This window comes from Egretta garzetta, unplaced genomic scaffold, assembly GCF_000687185.1.
Source record: "Egretta garzetta isolate BGI_Z169 unplaced genomic scaffold, ASM68718v1 scaffold526, whole genome shotgun sequence".
In the NCBI taxonomy this organism is placed as follows: Eukaryota; Metazoa; Chordata; class Aves; order Pelecaniformes; family Ardeidae; genus Egretta; species Egretta garzetta.
The window spans coordinates 1368663-1385740 of NW_009259967.1; the positions used below are offsets into that span (position 1 = coordinate 1368663).

The following is a 17078-nucleotide window of genomic DNA, read 5'->3' on the forward strand; positions in this document are numbered from 1 at the left end:
TACTCCTGTAGGAGTCAATGACAAGTTATTTTATAAAATGACCTGAGGCCCCACCCATCTCACCTCTATAAGTAAAGGATTCCCCTCCCATCGCCAAAGACAGTGGAGCACCGAGGATGACTGCTCCAGGGAAGGAACTTACAGGACAAGCATGACAACCAAAAAGGATGTGGTACCTTTGTCTGGTTGGGAACCAATCCCAGCCTCTGCTTGCCCCTTGGGTCCTACTCTGCTGCCACCCTTCTTCCGTGGTGAGCAGAGTCCTGGGCCGGCCTACCAAGAAGAGGAGAAGCATGGAGGGCACCACCCCTGGAGCATGCTCCTTCAAACCCAGCTCTTCCCCACCTGCGGCACAGGGACTGCCCAGAGCGACGGCAGCTCCTGTTGGGGGGAAACTGAGCCCCCCAAAAAAAAAAACTGTGTGTAAAAAACTACCAGTGACCTGCCTGTTTGCAGGCACACACCTGTCCACTTTGGTCAAAGCCTCCGTATAGGTGGGGGGACCCAAACTTGCTGCCTGCAGAGAGGCGCCACCCTGCACCACGCAGTAACCCCCCTGGAAAGGGCCACCCCCCCAACCCGACAGGTTACTGCATGGACCAGCAGCTCCCAGCTCCTCCTGGGTGGCTCCCATTTCTTCTTCGCAGGGGAGCAAGGCCAAAGCGTGGGCACAGGGCTGGGTCTTCAGTTTGCAGAGGTAAGCACTAGGTAGGGAAGGTGAGTGAGGGGCAAGGAGTAGCAATACCAGTCTGTGTGTGATAGGATGGCAGGGGAGAAGGGGGCGGGCATTTGCAAGGGTTAGCAGAGATCTTGAGATCAATGCCTATGGCTACAAGCATTACCCAGCACTACTACTGCACCTGGCAGTATCATAAATTTGACCAAAAAAGCAAGGAAATATATAATAGCTGTGCAAACCAGATAAGAGTTATGCTTTTGTACATTTTCCAGAGGAAGGCAATTGAACTTGACACGGCAACTGCAGGAAATTCATGTCAAGGTAAAATATAGTATCCAGTAGTTTAGTTTTATTAGTTTTATTTTACAGAGATTTTGTTCAACCAAAGAGCATGAAGAAAAGAGCACATTAACATCTCCAGGCATGCCCCGTGGAAATGACCATCTTCAAACACAGAATAACAAATGAATAATGAACTAGCAGCTCCAGTAACAGTAGGCTGTGTCATAGCATCTGCATTTCCAGCATGAAAAGTAGCTCTGCCCACACTTGAAGTACAAGAGCATCTTTTGGCCTTAGGTCATGGACACTCTGAGCTGCATTCTGGAGAACTCCTCTTGCAGCTTAACTCAGAGAACAATCATTCACCTTTTTTTTTACCCTCACCAGAAAAGAAGACCCACCTGACCTTGGAAGACCTGCCATGGGACACTAAAAATACTGGTACAGTTGTTATTAGAGCAGGCCAGCTTTCCCAAGGCTGATTAGTTCAGAGGACCGTTAGTGTAGGTGATGATATTCACCTAGAAACCCCTCTAAAGGTGACAAATCTAAGTTGAGATTACCTGTCCTCATGGAAAAGAACGGGCAGATTCTGCATACAGACTTCCACATCTGTGGAGTTAATTCCCCATTATATGCACTGTCAGCCATCTGGAATGAGCTGTATGGCCTTCAGCTAAATCAAGGTGTTCTGCTCCCACCTGAGTCACTCCATAGGGAATGCCATAAAAGAAAACTCTGAGGTTCTCATTAATAGCAGAACGAGTATTATCTAATTTAAAATCTGAATGTACAAAGCTGGATGGTCTCAATTTGTAGAATGCAAAGTGGAGGCTCCAACTGAAATGATTTTATTTATTTCTTTACATTTCATATTTCACTAATTTAAGGACAGATGAATCAAAATAACCTTTCTGCTTCAAAGCCATACTTGCCCTGGCAGCAAATAGCACACTACTCTTGTTCTTTAGTGTTTGCTAGACCTCATACTGCCTCCAATACCTAGGTTTCTTACTCACACTACAACCCCATTTGTAGAAGCATCAATCACTCAGCAAAGGTACCTGTATTATGTCTGACTGCAGAGACAGGCTGTGGAGAAATGTTGCTCCATGACAAACTTAATATTTTTCAACCTGTTCAAATATAGCTGTGTGATTTCTTTTCTCACAGTCTCGGACCAGACCGAAACTGCTAATAGCCAGTGTTCCCCCAAATGCCTTGCAACAGTATATGCTTGCCTAGCCTTCGAACAGGCCAGGCAAAATGAGCCTGGGGTTATTCTGGCAAGCTGGAAACAAAACCAGGGCTGGCTGTGACTGCCTCACTGCTCTCAGACATATAAATGCTTCTATAAAAAACCTGCACTGGAGAGCAGAGTCAGGTGGGCATTCTGGCTTGGCTCTGCGTCCTCTTCCCTCAGGAGGAGCGGTGTCTTAGACCATCACTTGTGCAGTTAGTGAAGGAAGGAGATGCCGGGGCACTACTGCTGTCTGTCATCTTAGCCCTGTCACAGGAAAGGGGTCTTCTGGAAAATTAATTTTAAAGCAAGTCTTTAACCAAATAGTTTGAAAGTACTAGAATATATTCCTGTTGGGACATGATGATCATACTGAGAAAAGTACAGCACTTTATATCCATTACACGTATGCATCATCATTTCTATTCACCTAGTGTACAAATAGCACACAGCTCTGATACGGAAAGTTATTACTTTCCCAGTAGAGAGACTGGCATCATTAATGACTATTTACACCACTGCACTCACAGTTAAATGCTTGTCTATGTTTCCTTCATGTTGCAGTTACTGATGCACTGGGTAAAGCCCACCACTTACCACACTGGCCTTAGAGCAGCCTAACTGGCGATTTATGTTCCATTTTATGTCTCTCAGATTTTATGCATTTTGCAAATGTATAGTCCTTGATGGTTACCTGTACAGTGAGAAAGTCCTCTGTGCCTGATGTTGGCTTACTGTAGGATGTTTTCAGTACTTGGAGGTTTCCCAGGAGTACAGTAAACCAGAAGAGTGGTTCCCAAAGTTTTCTGAATCACTGTTCACTCTCCACTTTTCTTCAGACCACATGTAAGTTTATCATTTCCTCATGAGCTGGAAACCAGCACGAGGGCAGTATGACCAGTACAGTGCATCCTCTCATGCCCCAAACCAGCTGTGGGTTACAGGCCATCAGCTTCTGCACCAGCAGCAACTGTGGACCAGAGCTTAGGAGTGACCAGAAAAAGTATTTGTTAAAGGTCTACAAAGCATTTTCTGAATACTCCTCTGCACATGGGATCAAAACATTTAAACTATTAACAAATTCTAGAATATCATATCATCTGTTAAATCTCAGAAATAAACTACTTCATATGTTTACAAAGAAGATACCAAGCCAAAACAACTGCAGCTCAAGGAGGAATTTGGAGCATGGCTTGCTTTCAAGTCTGGTTGGAACAATTTTGGATGTCAACCAGCTGAGGAGCAGAAATTGCAAAATTAAAGAAACAAGTATCAATTGCTCAAGATTTAAAAGTGCATAGTAATATATGTAGAAACTTGCAGCTCCTTACCTGATAGTTATCAGCCTCTAAGGATGCTCTATTGCCTCATCAGAAGAAAGGAAATAGGAGGGGAGCAAACATTTCATATATTTACGAGTAATTTACAGATTATTACTTGAGAGAAAGAAGGGTGCAATAAGCAGCAGCTAGAAGGAAAAGTCATACTGCTGGGGGCCGAGGGACCAACTTTTCCCAGTGTTTAAGGGCAGAGAAAGAGAGATCTGGGAGCTAGAAAGCATTCTGTGGTGGGTTGACCCTGGCTGGATGCCAGGTGCCCACCAAAGTCGCTCTCGCCCTCCCCTCCTCAGCTGGAGAGAGGAGAGAAAACACAATAAAAAGCTCACTGGTCAAGATAAGGACAGGGAGAGATCACTCACCAATTACTGTCATGGGCAAATGAGACTTGAGTTGGGGAAATTAGCTTAATTTATTACCAGTCAAATCAGAGTAGGTCAATGAGAAATAAAACCAAATCTTAAAACACCTTCCCCCACCCCTCCCTTCTTCCTAGGCTCAACTTCACTCCCAATTTTCTCTGCCTCCTTCCCCTGAGCGGCACAGGGGGATGGGGAATGGGGATTGGGGGTCAGTCCATCACACGCTGTCTCTGCCACTGTGCCTCAGGAACAGACTGCTCCAGTGCGAGTCTCCCACGGGGCCACCAGCCCAGCCAGCAAACTGCTCTAGCCTGGGCTCCTCTCTCCATGGGGCCATAGGTCCTGCCAGGAGCCTGCTCCAGCACAGGCTTCCCAAAGGGTCACAGCCTCCTTCAGACATCCCCTGCTCCGGTGCGGTGTCCTCCCCAGGCTGCAGGTGGGGATCTGCTCCCCCATGGACCTCCATGAGCTGCAGGGGCACAGCCTGCCCCACCAGGGGCTGCAGCAGGGGCTGCAGGGGAATCTCTGCTCTGGCGCCTGGAGCTCCTCCTACACCTCATGCTGCACTGAGCTGGGTGCCTGCAGGGCTGCTCCTCTCACACTCCTCTCTCTGGCTGCAATTGTGCAGTTCCCTCCCCCCAAAATATGTTATCACAGAGGGGCTACCACCATCACTGATGGGCTCAGCCTTGGCCAGCAGCGGGTCCATCTTGGAGCCGGCTGGCATCAGCTTCATTGGACATAGGGGAAGTGTCTGTCAGCTTCTCTTCTTGTAGCCCATCCACCCCCACTACCAAAACCTTGCCATACATGCTCACAATATGCATACCAGGCATCTGTAAGCCCAGAGCAGTGAGAATCTCTGCAGTAGAATTTAATGCCATCACATTTTCTTGATTAGGGTTTTTTGGTTTCTATTATTTTTAATGGAACAGCCTATCAAGACTGCTTTGAAGAAACCAGAGGAGGGATATACCTTCATCTCCATTTCAAATGTTTGTCTCCATCATCTTTTTGTCCCTGATTTCCTCTTCCTTTTTTTCTTTCCATTCCCTAACATCTTTTCTTTCCCATTGACTTCTTGGTTTTCCAAAATATCCTTTTCCTTCCTCCATCCATTTCAATACCACATAGCTATAATCCCCTTTTTCACTTTTATCCAGGTATTATACAAATTTTTTTCCTTCTCCCCTTCCTCCATCCCTTGCTTTTTAAACCATCTATTTTCCTAATCTTTCCCCTTTGTCTCACATGTCTCCTCCATATTGCAGTGGTACCTCCAGAAGCTTCAAGTATAAATGATGGAGGTTTGGTCATATTTGGAACAAGCACAAATACTACAAGCATTAGGGCAGCTGGGATCAGGCTATGACATCTGGGTGAGACACTCAACTGCATGGAGAAAAGGGGATAAGCAATAGCTTGGTTGAAGGGAGTGCAAAGGAGACCTCAGGACCCAAGGATAAAGAAACTGGAGACATGACAAGACATCCCAGAGTTTTGATATGATCTGGAGGGATGGGAGGAGTGCTGGGGAAGTGTTTTATGAACACTGCAGGTGTGCTGGCCTTCAGCTGGAACCCTGCAAGGGAAAGACTTTCAGGAAGAGCTCAAAGGTACAAAAGTTCAATGGCATGAAAGACACACAGCTCTCACCCATTGCTACCTGTTGACCAGCATACCATGATCAGGGCATGAGGAAACCATCCCTGCTGGAAATGAGGCCCAGATGGCCTCCCCTGCAGCATTATCACTCTAGTAAGACAGTGGGATATTGCACATACATGTTTTACATGTGAACAGGTTTTGGCACAGGTTTTCTCAGAAGGGAGTCTTCCTCTACCACCCACATTCTCCAGTATTTGCTGTGGCAGACACATTTCCCATCACTCACGTGGTGCAACCTGTAGTCCCACAAATGAATAGCTCGCTTCACTCAGATTGTTTGCAGTAATCTTTTGTCTGATCACTCTTTGGGCTACAGAACAGCGTAAAATGGTGCTTCCAACCATCCCATTAACTTCTGCTTCCTCAGCGGCACTCACCCAACAGGACTGTCCAAATACTCACATGCCTCTCGAAGGGTTCAAAAACCCCACTGCTGCTTTTCTTAGGTTCCTACGGGCTGACTCACCTCCCTGAGCTGCCCCGTTCTCGATGCACCTTTATGATAATTGGAAGGGCTGGTGCAAAGGTGCAATTGCATGCTAATCCCTTCACTTACCTACAGATAATGAATAGGTAAGAAGGAAAAGCAAGATACAGGAAAGATGCAGAACATATTAATTACAATTAAGGAGGTCACCATGTTAGTGTTTGTAGTTCCTATTACCACAGCTACCAAGAGTTCTGTCTTTTAAAACATTTAGGAAAAAACATGCTAAGTCCTGCCAGTGTTAACACTGTGATACAGCGTGGGCCTGGAATTGCTTCTGGAGTGCTTTTCCCCTGCCCCCCCCCCCCTGTAAAAAGGGACACTCCCAATCTGCAAAACCAAAAGGGCTTTTAAATGCCCACATCTGTAGCTGTTACCTACATTCTTTCAATGCCTCAGTACAGCCCAGAGGAAACATACCCCATTAGCAGCTGAACCAGAACAAAAAATGCCAGAAGACAAAGCCACACAAAGCCTCCATGCTGGCCTGCAAGAACTGATGACTAGGATCTTCTGCAAGTGTTCTGTGCGATTAATTAATAAATTTAATGATAAAAAAGCAATCTGAGTTGCAAATTAACTAACCCCCTAAGTCACAAATAAAGCACCTCTGCTAAACACAGACCAGAAGGGCTGACTAGATGGGAGTCAGGAGAACAGGCCAATGCTGAGGACTAGTCACCTAGAGACACCTCTGCAATATCTCAGAAAGAAACTGCAAATGGCATGGTGGAGCTGGTGTCCTTCCCTCAGCTCAAGAACATTACCCGTGGGATTGCTACATCAACTATTGGTGAAGGTTCCCAGTGCACCAGGAGAAAGGCAGCTGGATGAAGGATTAAGCCAGCCCTTGTTCAAGGTCTACGGTAACACAGGACACAGAGGTATTTTCAGGGTCACAGCAAGGACCTTGCTGTGGGACTCAGGTGGCTGTGGGTGTATCTGAAAGAAGAAAGTCATGAATGTCTGAGGATTGCAAAGGGAGAATTGACAAGAAGATCCAGTTCTTGTCCAAGAGCTTTACCCACGCTGAAAGCACCACTAAGAGTTACCATGTGAGGCTGGCCAGACTGCCAGCAGGTGGGATGGGCTCAGCCCCTAGAGGGTACAGCAGAGCAAGGGATGCCTTCGTGGCACACCTGGAATAAAAAGAGCTTCCCTCTGTTGAAAAGAAACCAACAAACAAAAAGATAGCAAGAGTAGCAAAGGGGTATAGTTAAGGGCAGGGATGGCAAGAGAGAGACAGGGTTCTTGAAACCTGGTGTCATTTACAGCCTTGGATCACAGCTCTTGAAGATGTCCGAAACCCCAGCTGGAAGATGGGCAGGTGGGAGAAGTAGCAAACGCATGTGTCACCCCAAATGCGTTTGCCATAATGATAAACAAGGAAGGCCAAGAGGGAGTTACAGCTGGGGCAGAGGAGAGGCAATGCCAAAAGGGACTGCGTGACTCAGCAGCAGAGATCACAAAGAGGAGACCTTGATGAGCACTGGCAAGCGAACAGATGTTTCAGCACACTGGAGGTTTGAACCAGGGCTGCAAATTGGATGGAGGTGTGAGGGCCTGGCAAAGCAGCTGAGGCAAGGACACACCATCCCTAAGGGGGCTGAGGTCATGGGTGGTGAGCGTGGGAGCCTGAAGATGACAAAGGCTGAAAGCCATCAAGGAATGCTTGAAGAAAGAAGGAGAGACAGATGATGATAGCAAGAGGAAAGAGAAAATTTCAACCTTTTAGAGTTTCACATTTCATTTGGAATTAAGGATTTATTTTCTATTTTGCTATGATTGCATTATGCATAGCTCTATGTGTGCCAATACATGTTACTTTGGCACAAACAAGTTACTGAATTTCATTTAAATTTGGAGCAATTAAGGGCAGCTGATACTGACTGAAGCATTCTAACTTTTTTAGATTAGCATTTCTGTTGTAATGAGAGAGATTTACAGAGTATTTGCATTATTAAAATCCTTCATAAAGCAAATAATTATTTTGGTCTTCATCTCAAAAATAAGTGGTTTCAATTAATTGCCTTGTGCTATTTATAGCAATTGCATAGACTGTGTCTTGATTGTATACAGTCAAGGAATATGTTATGCAATTACTTATGAATTACTCATAGATATCCTATAATAACAAGAAATACTATTAAACCTGTTGAAATTAATGGGACGCAGATGCTGAGCTGGATCCTCTGAATACAGTGAGTGTTCAGTGAAAAGCACAACCTCAGGTTAGGTACTTAAATACACACCAGAAGAGCCAATCCTGACTCACAACAGGGTTTAGAACAGTCACTTCCAAGGGATATTCTAAACCTGAATATTGCTGGTGTAATAAAACTTGTAAATTCAGGACTATAGAAAAATGGGTATTTTCCATGTGAAATATCAGATTTTCTATATCTTTATGTTTAGTTTTCTCTTTTTCTTTGAAATGGTGCGCATTTATTATGTGTTTTTCTGTTGCACTAGATTTGCAATAAATTAAATTTGCTCATGTGTCTCCACATATAGCTTCTACTAGCAGAGTAAATTTTGAAAAATTGGTATTGCTGTCCCACATTCATGCTCATCAATAAGCCCTGTATTTCCTAAGCTTTGATTTACTGCATATACATGTATGTACACGAAAAAAAAGTTTACCAGCAGTGAAATCCAATATAAATAAAGCACAAGACTAATCATTATTTTGTTTGATCAGTTTATCTAGGTTTGCCACATGGTGGAGAGGAACCACAGGCTGAGACAAGTCTTTCTACTTTCCCAAGCCTGTCATGTTCATTCATCAAACAGGTCTTGAGTCTTCTGCAGGAAAAAAAAAAAATATTATTTGGGTATCTTTCTGAAACTCAGGATGGCATTTAATTTTTGTGCTGTCGTTTCTGCTCTATAGCTGAATTCAAAGCCTGAAGAATCAGATGTTTGTTGTTCTGAATGTTGTAGCTGGTCAGTTCTACCAGCTTGTCAAACTCCTCCCCTGTGTAGGTAAAGCTGTTCAAGCAGTATGGAGAGAAAATGCTGGAAACGTCCACATTGCCCTGTGCCATCTCAACAGGGCTGCGCTCCACACCTGACAAATAAAGAAAGGTCATCAATAGGGTATCGATGTGGTCCCACGTCCTACTTTCCAGATGTGGCACAATGTTGCTCCTCGCTACCCTGACACATGCTTCTCTCTCCCGTGGGAGCCACAGCAGGGGAGGGAGGGGACCACGCTAGACTGTGCCTCCCACCCAGACACAGCCAAAAGGCAGCCAGGTGGTGGGAGGACTGTCTCTGTCCCACAGCTTACCAGGCTCTTTGTATTTTCTGAAGGTGTCATTCACCAGTGGGAAAAACACCACTATTGGTGCTTCTGGGGTCTCTGCATCTTCAAAGATGTAGCACTCCTTTAGATTTTTCTTTTCTTCTTCACTCAGGTGGATTTTGGGAAATGGGATTCCCTGCTTTAGGAAGTACTTGGAGGCTTCTTCCAAAGGCTGCATTCAGACAGAAAAAAAGAAAAAGTCAGAAATTCTGCCATGCCCCTGACTTTTCCTAATGCACAACACATCCATCAGAAGCCCTTCACAAAGATCGGGGAGCAGCATTTGCTGTCAGTATTTCTTCTGGCCTTTGTCTCTTGCATGAGCTATTAAGTACTAGTTATTAACAGAACAACAGTTCAAGACCCAGCCTCCAGCTTGCACTCCTAATTGTTGTCCTACCTCCTCCTCATCATCATCAGCCTTTATCTGCAAGATAAAGACGATGTTCTTGGCTGTAGGCAAGGGTGGCCTAGCCACTTGGGACACAGAAACATGCTCCTTACTGGAGAAAATCCTGAAATGAGCAGAATGGACAAGAATCTGAAATGCTACATTTTTAAAATACATATTCACAAAGGTACAAAGATTTTGTTGACTTGGCGTAATATATTTAAAAGCTTCGAACTGTCTTAGCTGCCTCAAGTTGGTTGTGAAAAGTGATGTAGGCATCTGGGAGCAAACATCATCTTGACTGAAATGTTAATTTAATCTCACGAGTGTGTAAGTCATTTTTGAAAAGAGGATTTTTGTTCCTGAATCTGGTTGGCATGTACGAAAAGTTTAGTCTTCAAGGACTTTTGTCTTATCCATATCTACTAACAGGGATTATAGACTACATTGTTAGCTGGTATTTGAAACAGCAGATATGGCGCCAAAGAACAATACTTCTCTGCGATTTAGGACAAAAAGTTTAAGGGGGCTAAAAGACAGCAGTCATTATCGAAGAAAATAGAATGGCCATCGCACCAATGTTTGTGATCCAGAAGAATAGTTTAAGTGCAGGACGATGTCCACTTTCCTCTCCGGCCTCATGAGTGGTGGGTAGCTGATATCAATATATCCCGCCGTGTCTGCCAGGCACATGAACTCTGCTGTTTCTGTCAGCTGGTTGGGGAAATGGTCTAGTACCGTATCTAAAAGGAAATATTTGTTATGATGAGTGATTCACTGAAGTAGTAAAATATCCGTGGTTTGGCTAATAAAGGAGAAAAAAATGCTTCTTATCTCCCCATTACTTTTGCCTTCCCAGACCCTGCTACACTATGGAAGCTCAGCCTAGACACAGAAAAGAACGACCTGCCCAGGGTAAAAAGACAGAGCTCCTTCACTTCTCATGCTGCTCTTCTGTTTCCAATGAGCAGTAGTTGCCCTTCCCTGGAATCAAGGGACTTCTTGGAGCTGATTTGACTGGATGAAATTTAACCAGTTATCTTGAAATTTTTGTTTCCAAAGTGAAGAATAAAGCCCCTTCATCCTCTGCCTTCTCTTCACTGATGAAAACACCAACCATCTAAGCAGATAAAAATTAATATTCAGGGATGTTTACCTTTCCATATACAGAAGCTTTTGCTCTGAAGGTATTCATTGTGCACCTGGAACCCCTTCAGAAAGTTGTAGAACTTTGAAACCATCACCCGCTCAGTTAGGACCTGCCGAATGATGCCCATGATGCCACATTCAGGGGTGACTAAATAAGTCTCCAACTCATGGTTCCTGTCTGGTGAGGAAGGCTCGCCTCCTTCTGAAAGGTAGAGGAGATGAACAAATTGTTGATATGATACAGTTCTTTGCAATACTTAAACTACCAAATTCCACCTAATATTAGCTAAATAATAAAGAAGATCCTAATAAGACATTCAACATGCAAGCAAATCAATGTCAAAGTAGGAACAAGAAGAAAATTGATCTTCAGTAAAACATATTCCATGAAAAACAAAGTCAGAGTGGTGACAAACTCCTTAAGTTGGAAAAAGTGATCTACTGCTTGACAGAAGTCATAGGTGGATTCCCTATGTGAAGGTCAGGGTAGGCTGAGAATCTGGACCAGTTTCTTTCAAGATTAGTCTAAAACAGCTTTGAAAAAAAAAAAAAAACCAAACCAAACACACACCAAACAAACCTGTCAGGAGACTTAGACACCCAGAAAAGAGCAGAGAAAAAGGGTTGTGCTAAATGGCACCTCATGAGATTGGGAAAGAGGGCCAGTGACTTTCTATCACAGGCATTCATTGAGCTCAGGGTTCTGCAACACTTCCATGGATAAAGTGATGAAAAGCTCATAAACCAAACTCACTAACCACATTTTAACACAGGAAGGACAGCCAACACCTCTAAGGAGAACACAGGTTTACAAGATCAAAGAAAACTGAAATGGAGCTCCACGTGATTGATATATTCAGGTCTTCAACAACAACATCTGAAAAGCATCATGTGCCAAGGCAGACAGAGAACACAGCACTGAGATGTTTGTTACAACATGTAGGTTCACTGAAAGGCCCCTGGCAAAGATGATCTGTTAAAAAACTTCAGTAGTTTTATACTTGGTGATAAATCATCTCTTGCATAAATTCAGTCCATGGGAGACTAATGGAAATAATGTTTCTATGAATGAATTTAGAGGGGAAACCTAATTAGATATCACTGGCAACATGACACCTCAGGGGAAAAAAAAAAAAAAGCAGCAATGCAGCATCGGCCTCAGTTTCAACACTTAAAAGGCCTTCATAAAGATTTCACACTATATGCATCTGAATGTAACATTCATTTAAAGCTTCATAAGACAACAGCTAAAGCAGAAACAGAAATGTGACCAACCAACATCAACAGTCCTCTGCTGGGTACACCTCAGTGAGCGCCTTTGTGTAGGATCCGACAGATGACAGGCATCCAAGAGGTTGTAGGAAAAGACGTTGCTCCACAGGCCTGTGCAAAGGTAGAGAACAGGGAAACTGCTTTGAAATATTTTAATGGAAAATATCCCTTTAAAAAAAAAACAAACAACCTTTCAGCTTCGCAAGGGGTATCAGAAAGCCTCAAGGTTTCCAAACTGACCAAAAACTGTATGAAGTTCTTTTGCAGCAACTCACATTCTGTCCTCAAAGAGGAACCTAAAAAGTTTAAAACATTCTGCCAGGCCTTCAGACGCTGTAATTCATTGTCACATACAGCTATTGCTGATACACTGCAAACCAACATTTTTTGTCCTATAAACAACTGTGATCAGAGTAAAACTACGCCATTTCCCATAAAATAAGGGTTTGGTCTGCAAAGTATATCATAAACAACTGCATACTCAGTTAAAGGTTTGGAGGCTGCTCCTGAACAGCCAAGATTCAAGTGGTTAGAGGACAATTTGGGATAGCAGGCAGAGTAGTCCTCTAAAACAAGACATCTTCACCGTCCCTTGTAAGATTTCTCCTGCCCCAAGTTCTTCTGAGTAAGACTCCTCTCTTTCTCCTTTTTATTTTCATCCCCATAGTCCTTCTTCCACTTTTTCCCTCCCACTTAAAAGAACACCTAAAAATGTCTCCCCAGTGCAGAAATCTCTGAAAGCCTCTTGGATCTTGAAAAGTATTTCTTCCTCCACAGCTCTGCTGCAAGCCCTGAGAGGAGCTCTGCCAGAGAAGCCAGTGCTGAGCTTTGCTTTGAAATGTCTACCAGTGAAAGCTTTGCAAAATCCATACATCACAAAAGATGCAATAATTAGAATTGCACAATGCAATAATTATGTATTCCATAAATTAGTAACAGGAATACAATTCCCTTATAAAGCTGGCTTGTTTGTGGAGTGGGACAAGAAGCCAAGGGTCTTCTGCTTCACGGGAAGTCCACATAAGAATGGGACTCACTTAAGAAACTTTAGAGATACATAATTAAGACATCAGATAGGGATGCTCTGGCTCTACACTTAGCTGGCAACCAAGAGTTCATTTCCTGATAATTACTGGCCAGTTTCCATCAACACAACCTCGTTTCCCTGCAGTTTGAGAAGCTTCTCTCCAGGTCTGCTCCTTTCATTTCTCCTGTCTTCACTTGGTGCCTTCTTGCTCCATAACTCTTCTGGCTCCCCAAGCCCCAGGAGTTGCACTCTGCTCATGCATTTTAATATCCTCCAAACACTGTTGTCCCCCCTGAACTTGGCTGTAATTACATAGCGATGTTTCTCTAACCACTTGCACTCTATTTTCATTCTATATTTGCTGAAGTAAGAACTATGAGGAGAGATGGTATTTTTACCAGGCTGACAGAGTTGAAAATAGTAGACAAGCTTTCATGCACCCCAGCCTTTCTTCTGGAAACTTGAGTGTCTTGTATCCCCGTAACCTCATCCAATCTTTGCAGCTCCAGCCATTGCTCTTACAAAAGATGTTACCTCTCCCTGCAAACAACACCTTGCTTTTATCCTTAAACTATTGCACTGCAACTAACAGTACATTGCAAACCCAGGAGGGCATTATGTGTTGTATCACTAGATGGCAACATTGCTTTAACTCTCCACTCTATTATTTCTAAAGATGCACCTATGGCTGTGGGGTCACCAGCCTAATTCAGGTGCTAAGGGTGAAAATGCAGAGCTCAGCCCAGACTGGATGTCTTGGCTGAGCTTACTACCTGGCCACCTCAAGTATGAACAAACTACACCACCATCATTGCAAAACTGCAATAGAGGCACAACGTTCTCAGAAGGCGGCTCTGTAGTCCCACCTAACTCTGTAATCTACTCTTACCTATGGCAGTCATCACAGAGTGTTTAATGGAAGAATACAAGAAAATTGAAAGTGTGAAGGGATCTCTTCTCCGGTGTGCTCTTCAGCATCTCAAGGTTCTGAATTTAGTACTTCTAGTGCTGGTGGCTGCATATGAAATACCGTGTTTCAGTGCCACCAGTGGGCCTACCTTCCATGAATTTGTCCTCCCCTTTCCAGACCTACTTATACTCTTGGTTCCTATGTTATCTTCTGAGTCCTTTCCCTCAGCCACCAGTTTTCTTAACTCATGACATTGCTAAAAGCTCTAAGCATAGCCATTAAGGCTCTGAGATTTAGTGTCTGTGTGGCTAAGCACAATCTTCTGTTCCTCATGTCCAGCTATTTTCTCTTGATTGTACCAATATGATTCTGGACTCCTCCTGCATCATACATCGAGGTGCACAACTTCTCTTCCCATCAAGTAAGGAATACCACATGGTGTTGCTGATTGTATGGATTTTTCAGTTAATTTAGTTCATAAACCCTTTCTTACTGGTATCCTCAGTGTCCTGTTTTGTGTCGTGCTTATTTACATGTAACACATCTGTTGTTCAATGTTTGGGGTTTTTTTCAAGAGCAGATGGACTCTTCTGCAGACAACTTCACACTTGAGAACCAGCATACAAAGAGGTCCAGTAGAGAGTTCTAGCTTTATCCAAAATTAAAACAAGAATTGCATAAAAACTGCAAAGCTGTCTTTTGTGCATTACTGGGAGCTACTCCACTAAAATAAAGATGACAAAACTCACTGATTTAATCATGTTAGCAAAATTACAAAGGATTTAGAATACTATTAAAATTGCAAAAATATCAGTAACAGTTCAGAAAACAACTCAAAACTGTGATATTTTATAACAAACTCAGTAACAACATTGTTTTTTGTTATAAAATCATGCCATTCATAGCCAAATTTGGGGTTAAGATTCCAGTTTCAAAATACAAATGTTTTCCATGTAGAACGCTGCTGCTGATCAGTTCAAAACAAACTTAATCTCTTTAAACAGCCCTGAAACTTCAGGCATGACAGTCACCATTCAAGACAAAAGCAACAGTGAATAGTGTTATCTGAAATTTCCTCTAAGTACTTTTTCTCCCATCTCCAGTGTCTGAGGAGTTCAGCCAGAGGTGAGATCAGCATGTTGCTTCAGTCCTGCACGTTGCAGGGCAGAGGTTGCAATATGCAGGGTCTGTAGTATATTAAAAATAAAGTACATTTTTATGCAATTCAAATTTTCACAATGGAGCACGTTACCTTTCATGAAACAGATGCGGGATTCAGGGAGCCTCTTCATCAGGCGACCCATGAAGAACTCACTGCCAAAATCCTCTGCACGAATGAAGGCGCCATATTTTAAGAACCCAACCTCATAAGGGGTGAACTCCACCCATTCTGCAGAGGCACAAAATGAAATTTTAAACCTGAAATCTGTCACTACCTCCCTGCAGGAAGGGCTCTGAAATTACAAAGCAGCAGCTGCGGGACAAACCCTGTCAGCAGGGTGATCACAGACTGGCCTTCCTCAGTGTAAGGAGCTATCATTCAGCTGGTTTTAGCAGCTCACTCAGTAATGTTTCCCAAACTTGTTCATTCAGAACTTTCCAACGAGCCTCTCCAGATAGGACGTAACTGAAGTTTATACCAAAGTGGTCAGCCTAAGTTACCCCACATGTGGAGCTAAGGCTTCGACCTTGGCTGTCCTTAAGTACGTCCCCCAGATTTCTCCTGTCCCATAGAAGATGGCTTCCTCACAGAGCCTTCCTCACAAAGTCTAGAAATGGAAGAGGAAGTTAAGGAGGAAAAGGAGCTGTTTATGAATGCTATAGTCCAGCAGTGTGAAGGGTGACAGGACATGTGGTAACTGATAACACAGATTATTTAAATACCAAGTCCAGATATATCTCCATTTTGCCATCACCTTTGAACTCTGAAAGACTGTAGTCATTTTTCATGTTGAGGATCATGTAGATAGGTAGGGGATTCTGACCCTGATTCAATGCCTGTCGCTCATCCGAGAGTTTGTGGTTGTTTTTCTGTGAATTGACCAGAAACAGACAGAGAACAAAATCAAGGGACCATCTTGACATGGTATATGATCTTGCAAGATTACAGCAAAATAAACACTTGATTCCATCTTCATTTCCTTATTATTTCCACTCATTTTGTGTCCAGCCATTTTGTTTTAACCCAGGAATGATCTAGACTTTTACTCATCCACATAAGCTTATTTAATTACAGGTGAGCTGTAGGACACTTTGTGGTGCAATGGTCTCACTCTTCCCATTGAATGCATCCACTTTACATGGACTACTTAAGTTCTCACAGCGAGGAGCAGAGCAAAAGAAACCAAGAGTAAGACTCTGCTGTCAGGTGCTCAGATACTCATACTGGTACGAGGAGACATAGGTTTTCTGCTCTACAGAATAACCCTTGGGCTGCTAATGATGTGTTGAGAGACATGTGGGGACAAATCCCCTTTGTTAGTTGGTAGAAATCATCTGCTGGATAATGCTGGCATACTCTCAGGCTAGCATCTCTCCCTGGACCTTCATTTTTCCATGCAACAATATTAAGTAGCTGTTAGGGAAAACATAGACACGCTACCCCATCACTTAATGCTTTTTCCAGCAGAAGTCCCCAAAAATCAACACTAGAGATCTGGTATCCCTCTTGCTTCCGCAGTTTTAGCTCCTTGTCATAGTACTTCAAGCTCTCAAGGGAAAAGCAGCTTAGCTTGCACTTGGTCATATGTCTGCGGATTTCACCAATCGGTCTGGACAGATCCTTGCGTGACCAGTCAGTGCTCTGGTACAAATGTGACAAGGTCCTGGGGAAAAGAAAGGAAGTATGTTGTCATATGCTCAAGATGCTTTCACTTTTTAGACTTGTATTTAAGGACCACATCAAATGAACTAGCTGAGGTGCATTAAAAAGCTTACTATTGAAGAGAAAAGATTTTTTGATTTGGA

General features: G+C 43.4%; 1 protein-coding gene across 1 annotated transcript in view; it reads right to left on the reverse strand.

The window, feature by feature from the left end:
* Nucleotides 1–8916: 8916 nt before the first annotated feature.
* Nucleotides 8917–17078, reverse strand: part of LOC104127577 (cytosolic phospholipase A2 epsilon) — a 34795-nt gene continuing 26633 nt past the window's right edge. Inside the window, exons 13-20 of the mRNA XM_009640258.1 lie at nt 16714–16936; nt 16028–16142; nt 15364–15501; nt 12178–12285; nt 10910–11104; nt 10330–10496; nt 9348–9534; nt 8917–9125 (exon numbers count right to left, since the gene is read on the reverse strand). Coding sequence (XP_009638553.1) covers nt 8917–9125; nt 9348–9534; nt 10330–10496; nt 10910–11104; nt 12178–12285; nt 15364–15501; nt 16028–16142; nt 16714–16936 — 1342 coding nt within the window. The remainder of the gene's footprint in view (nt 9126–9347; nt 9535–10329; nt 10497–10909; nt 11105–12177; nt 12286–15363; nt 15502–16027; nt 16143–16713; nt 16937–17078) is intronic.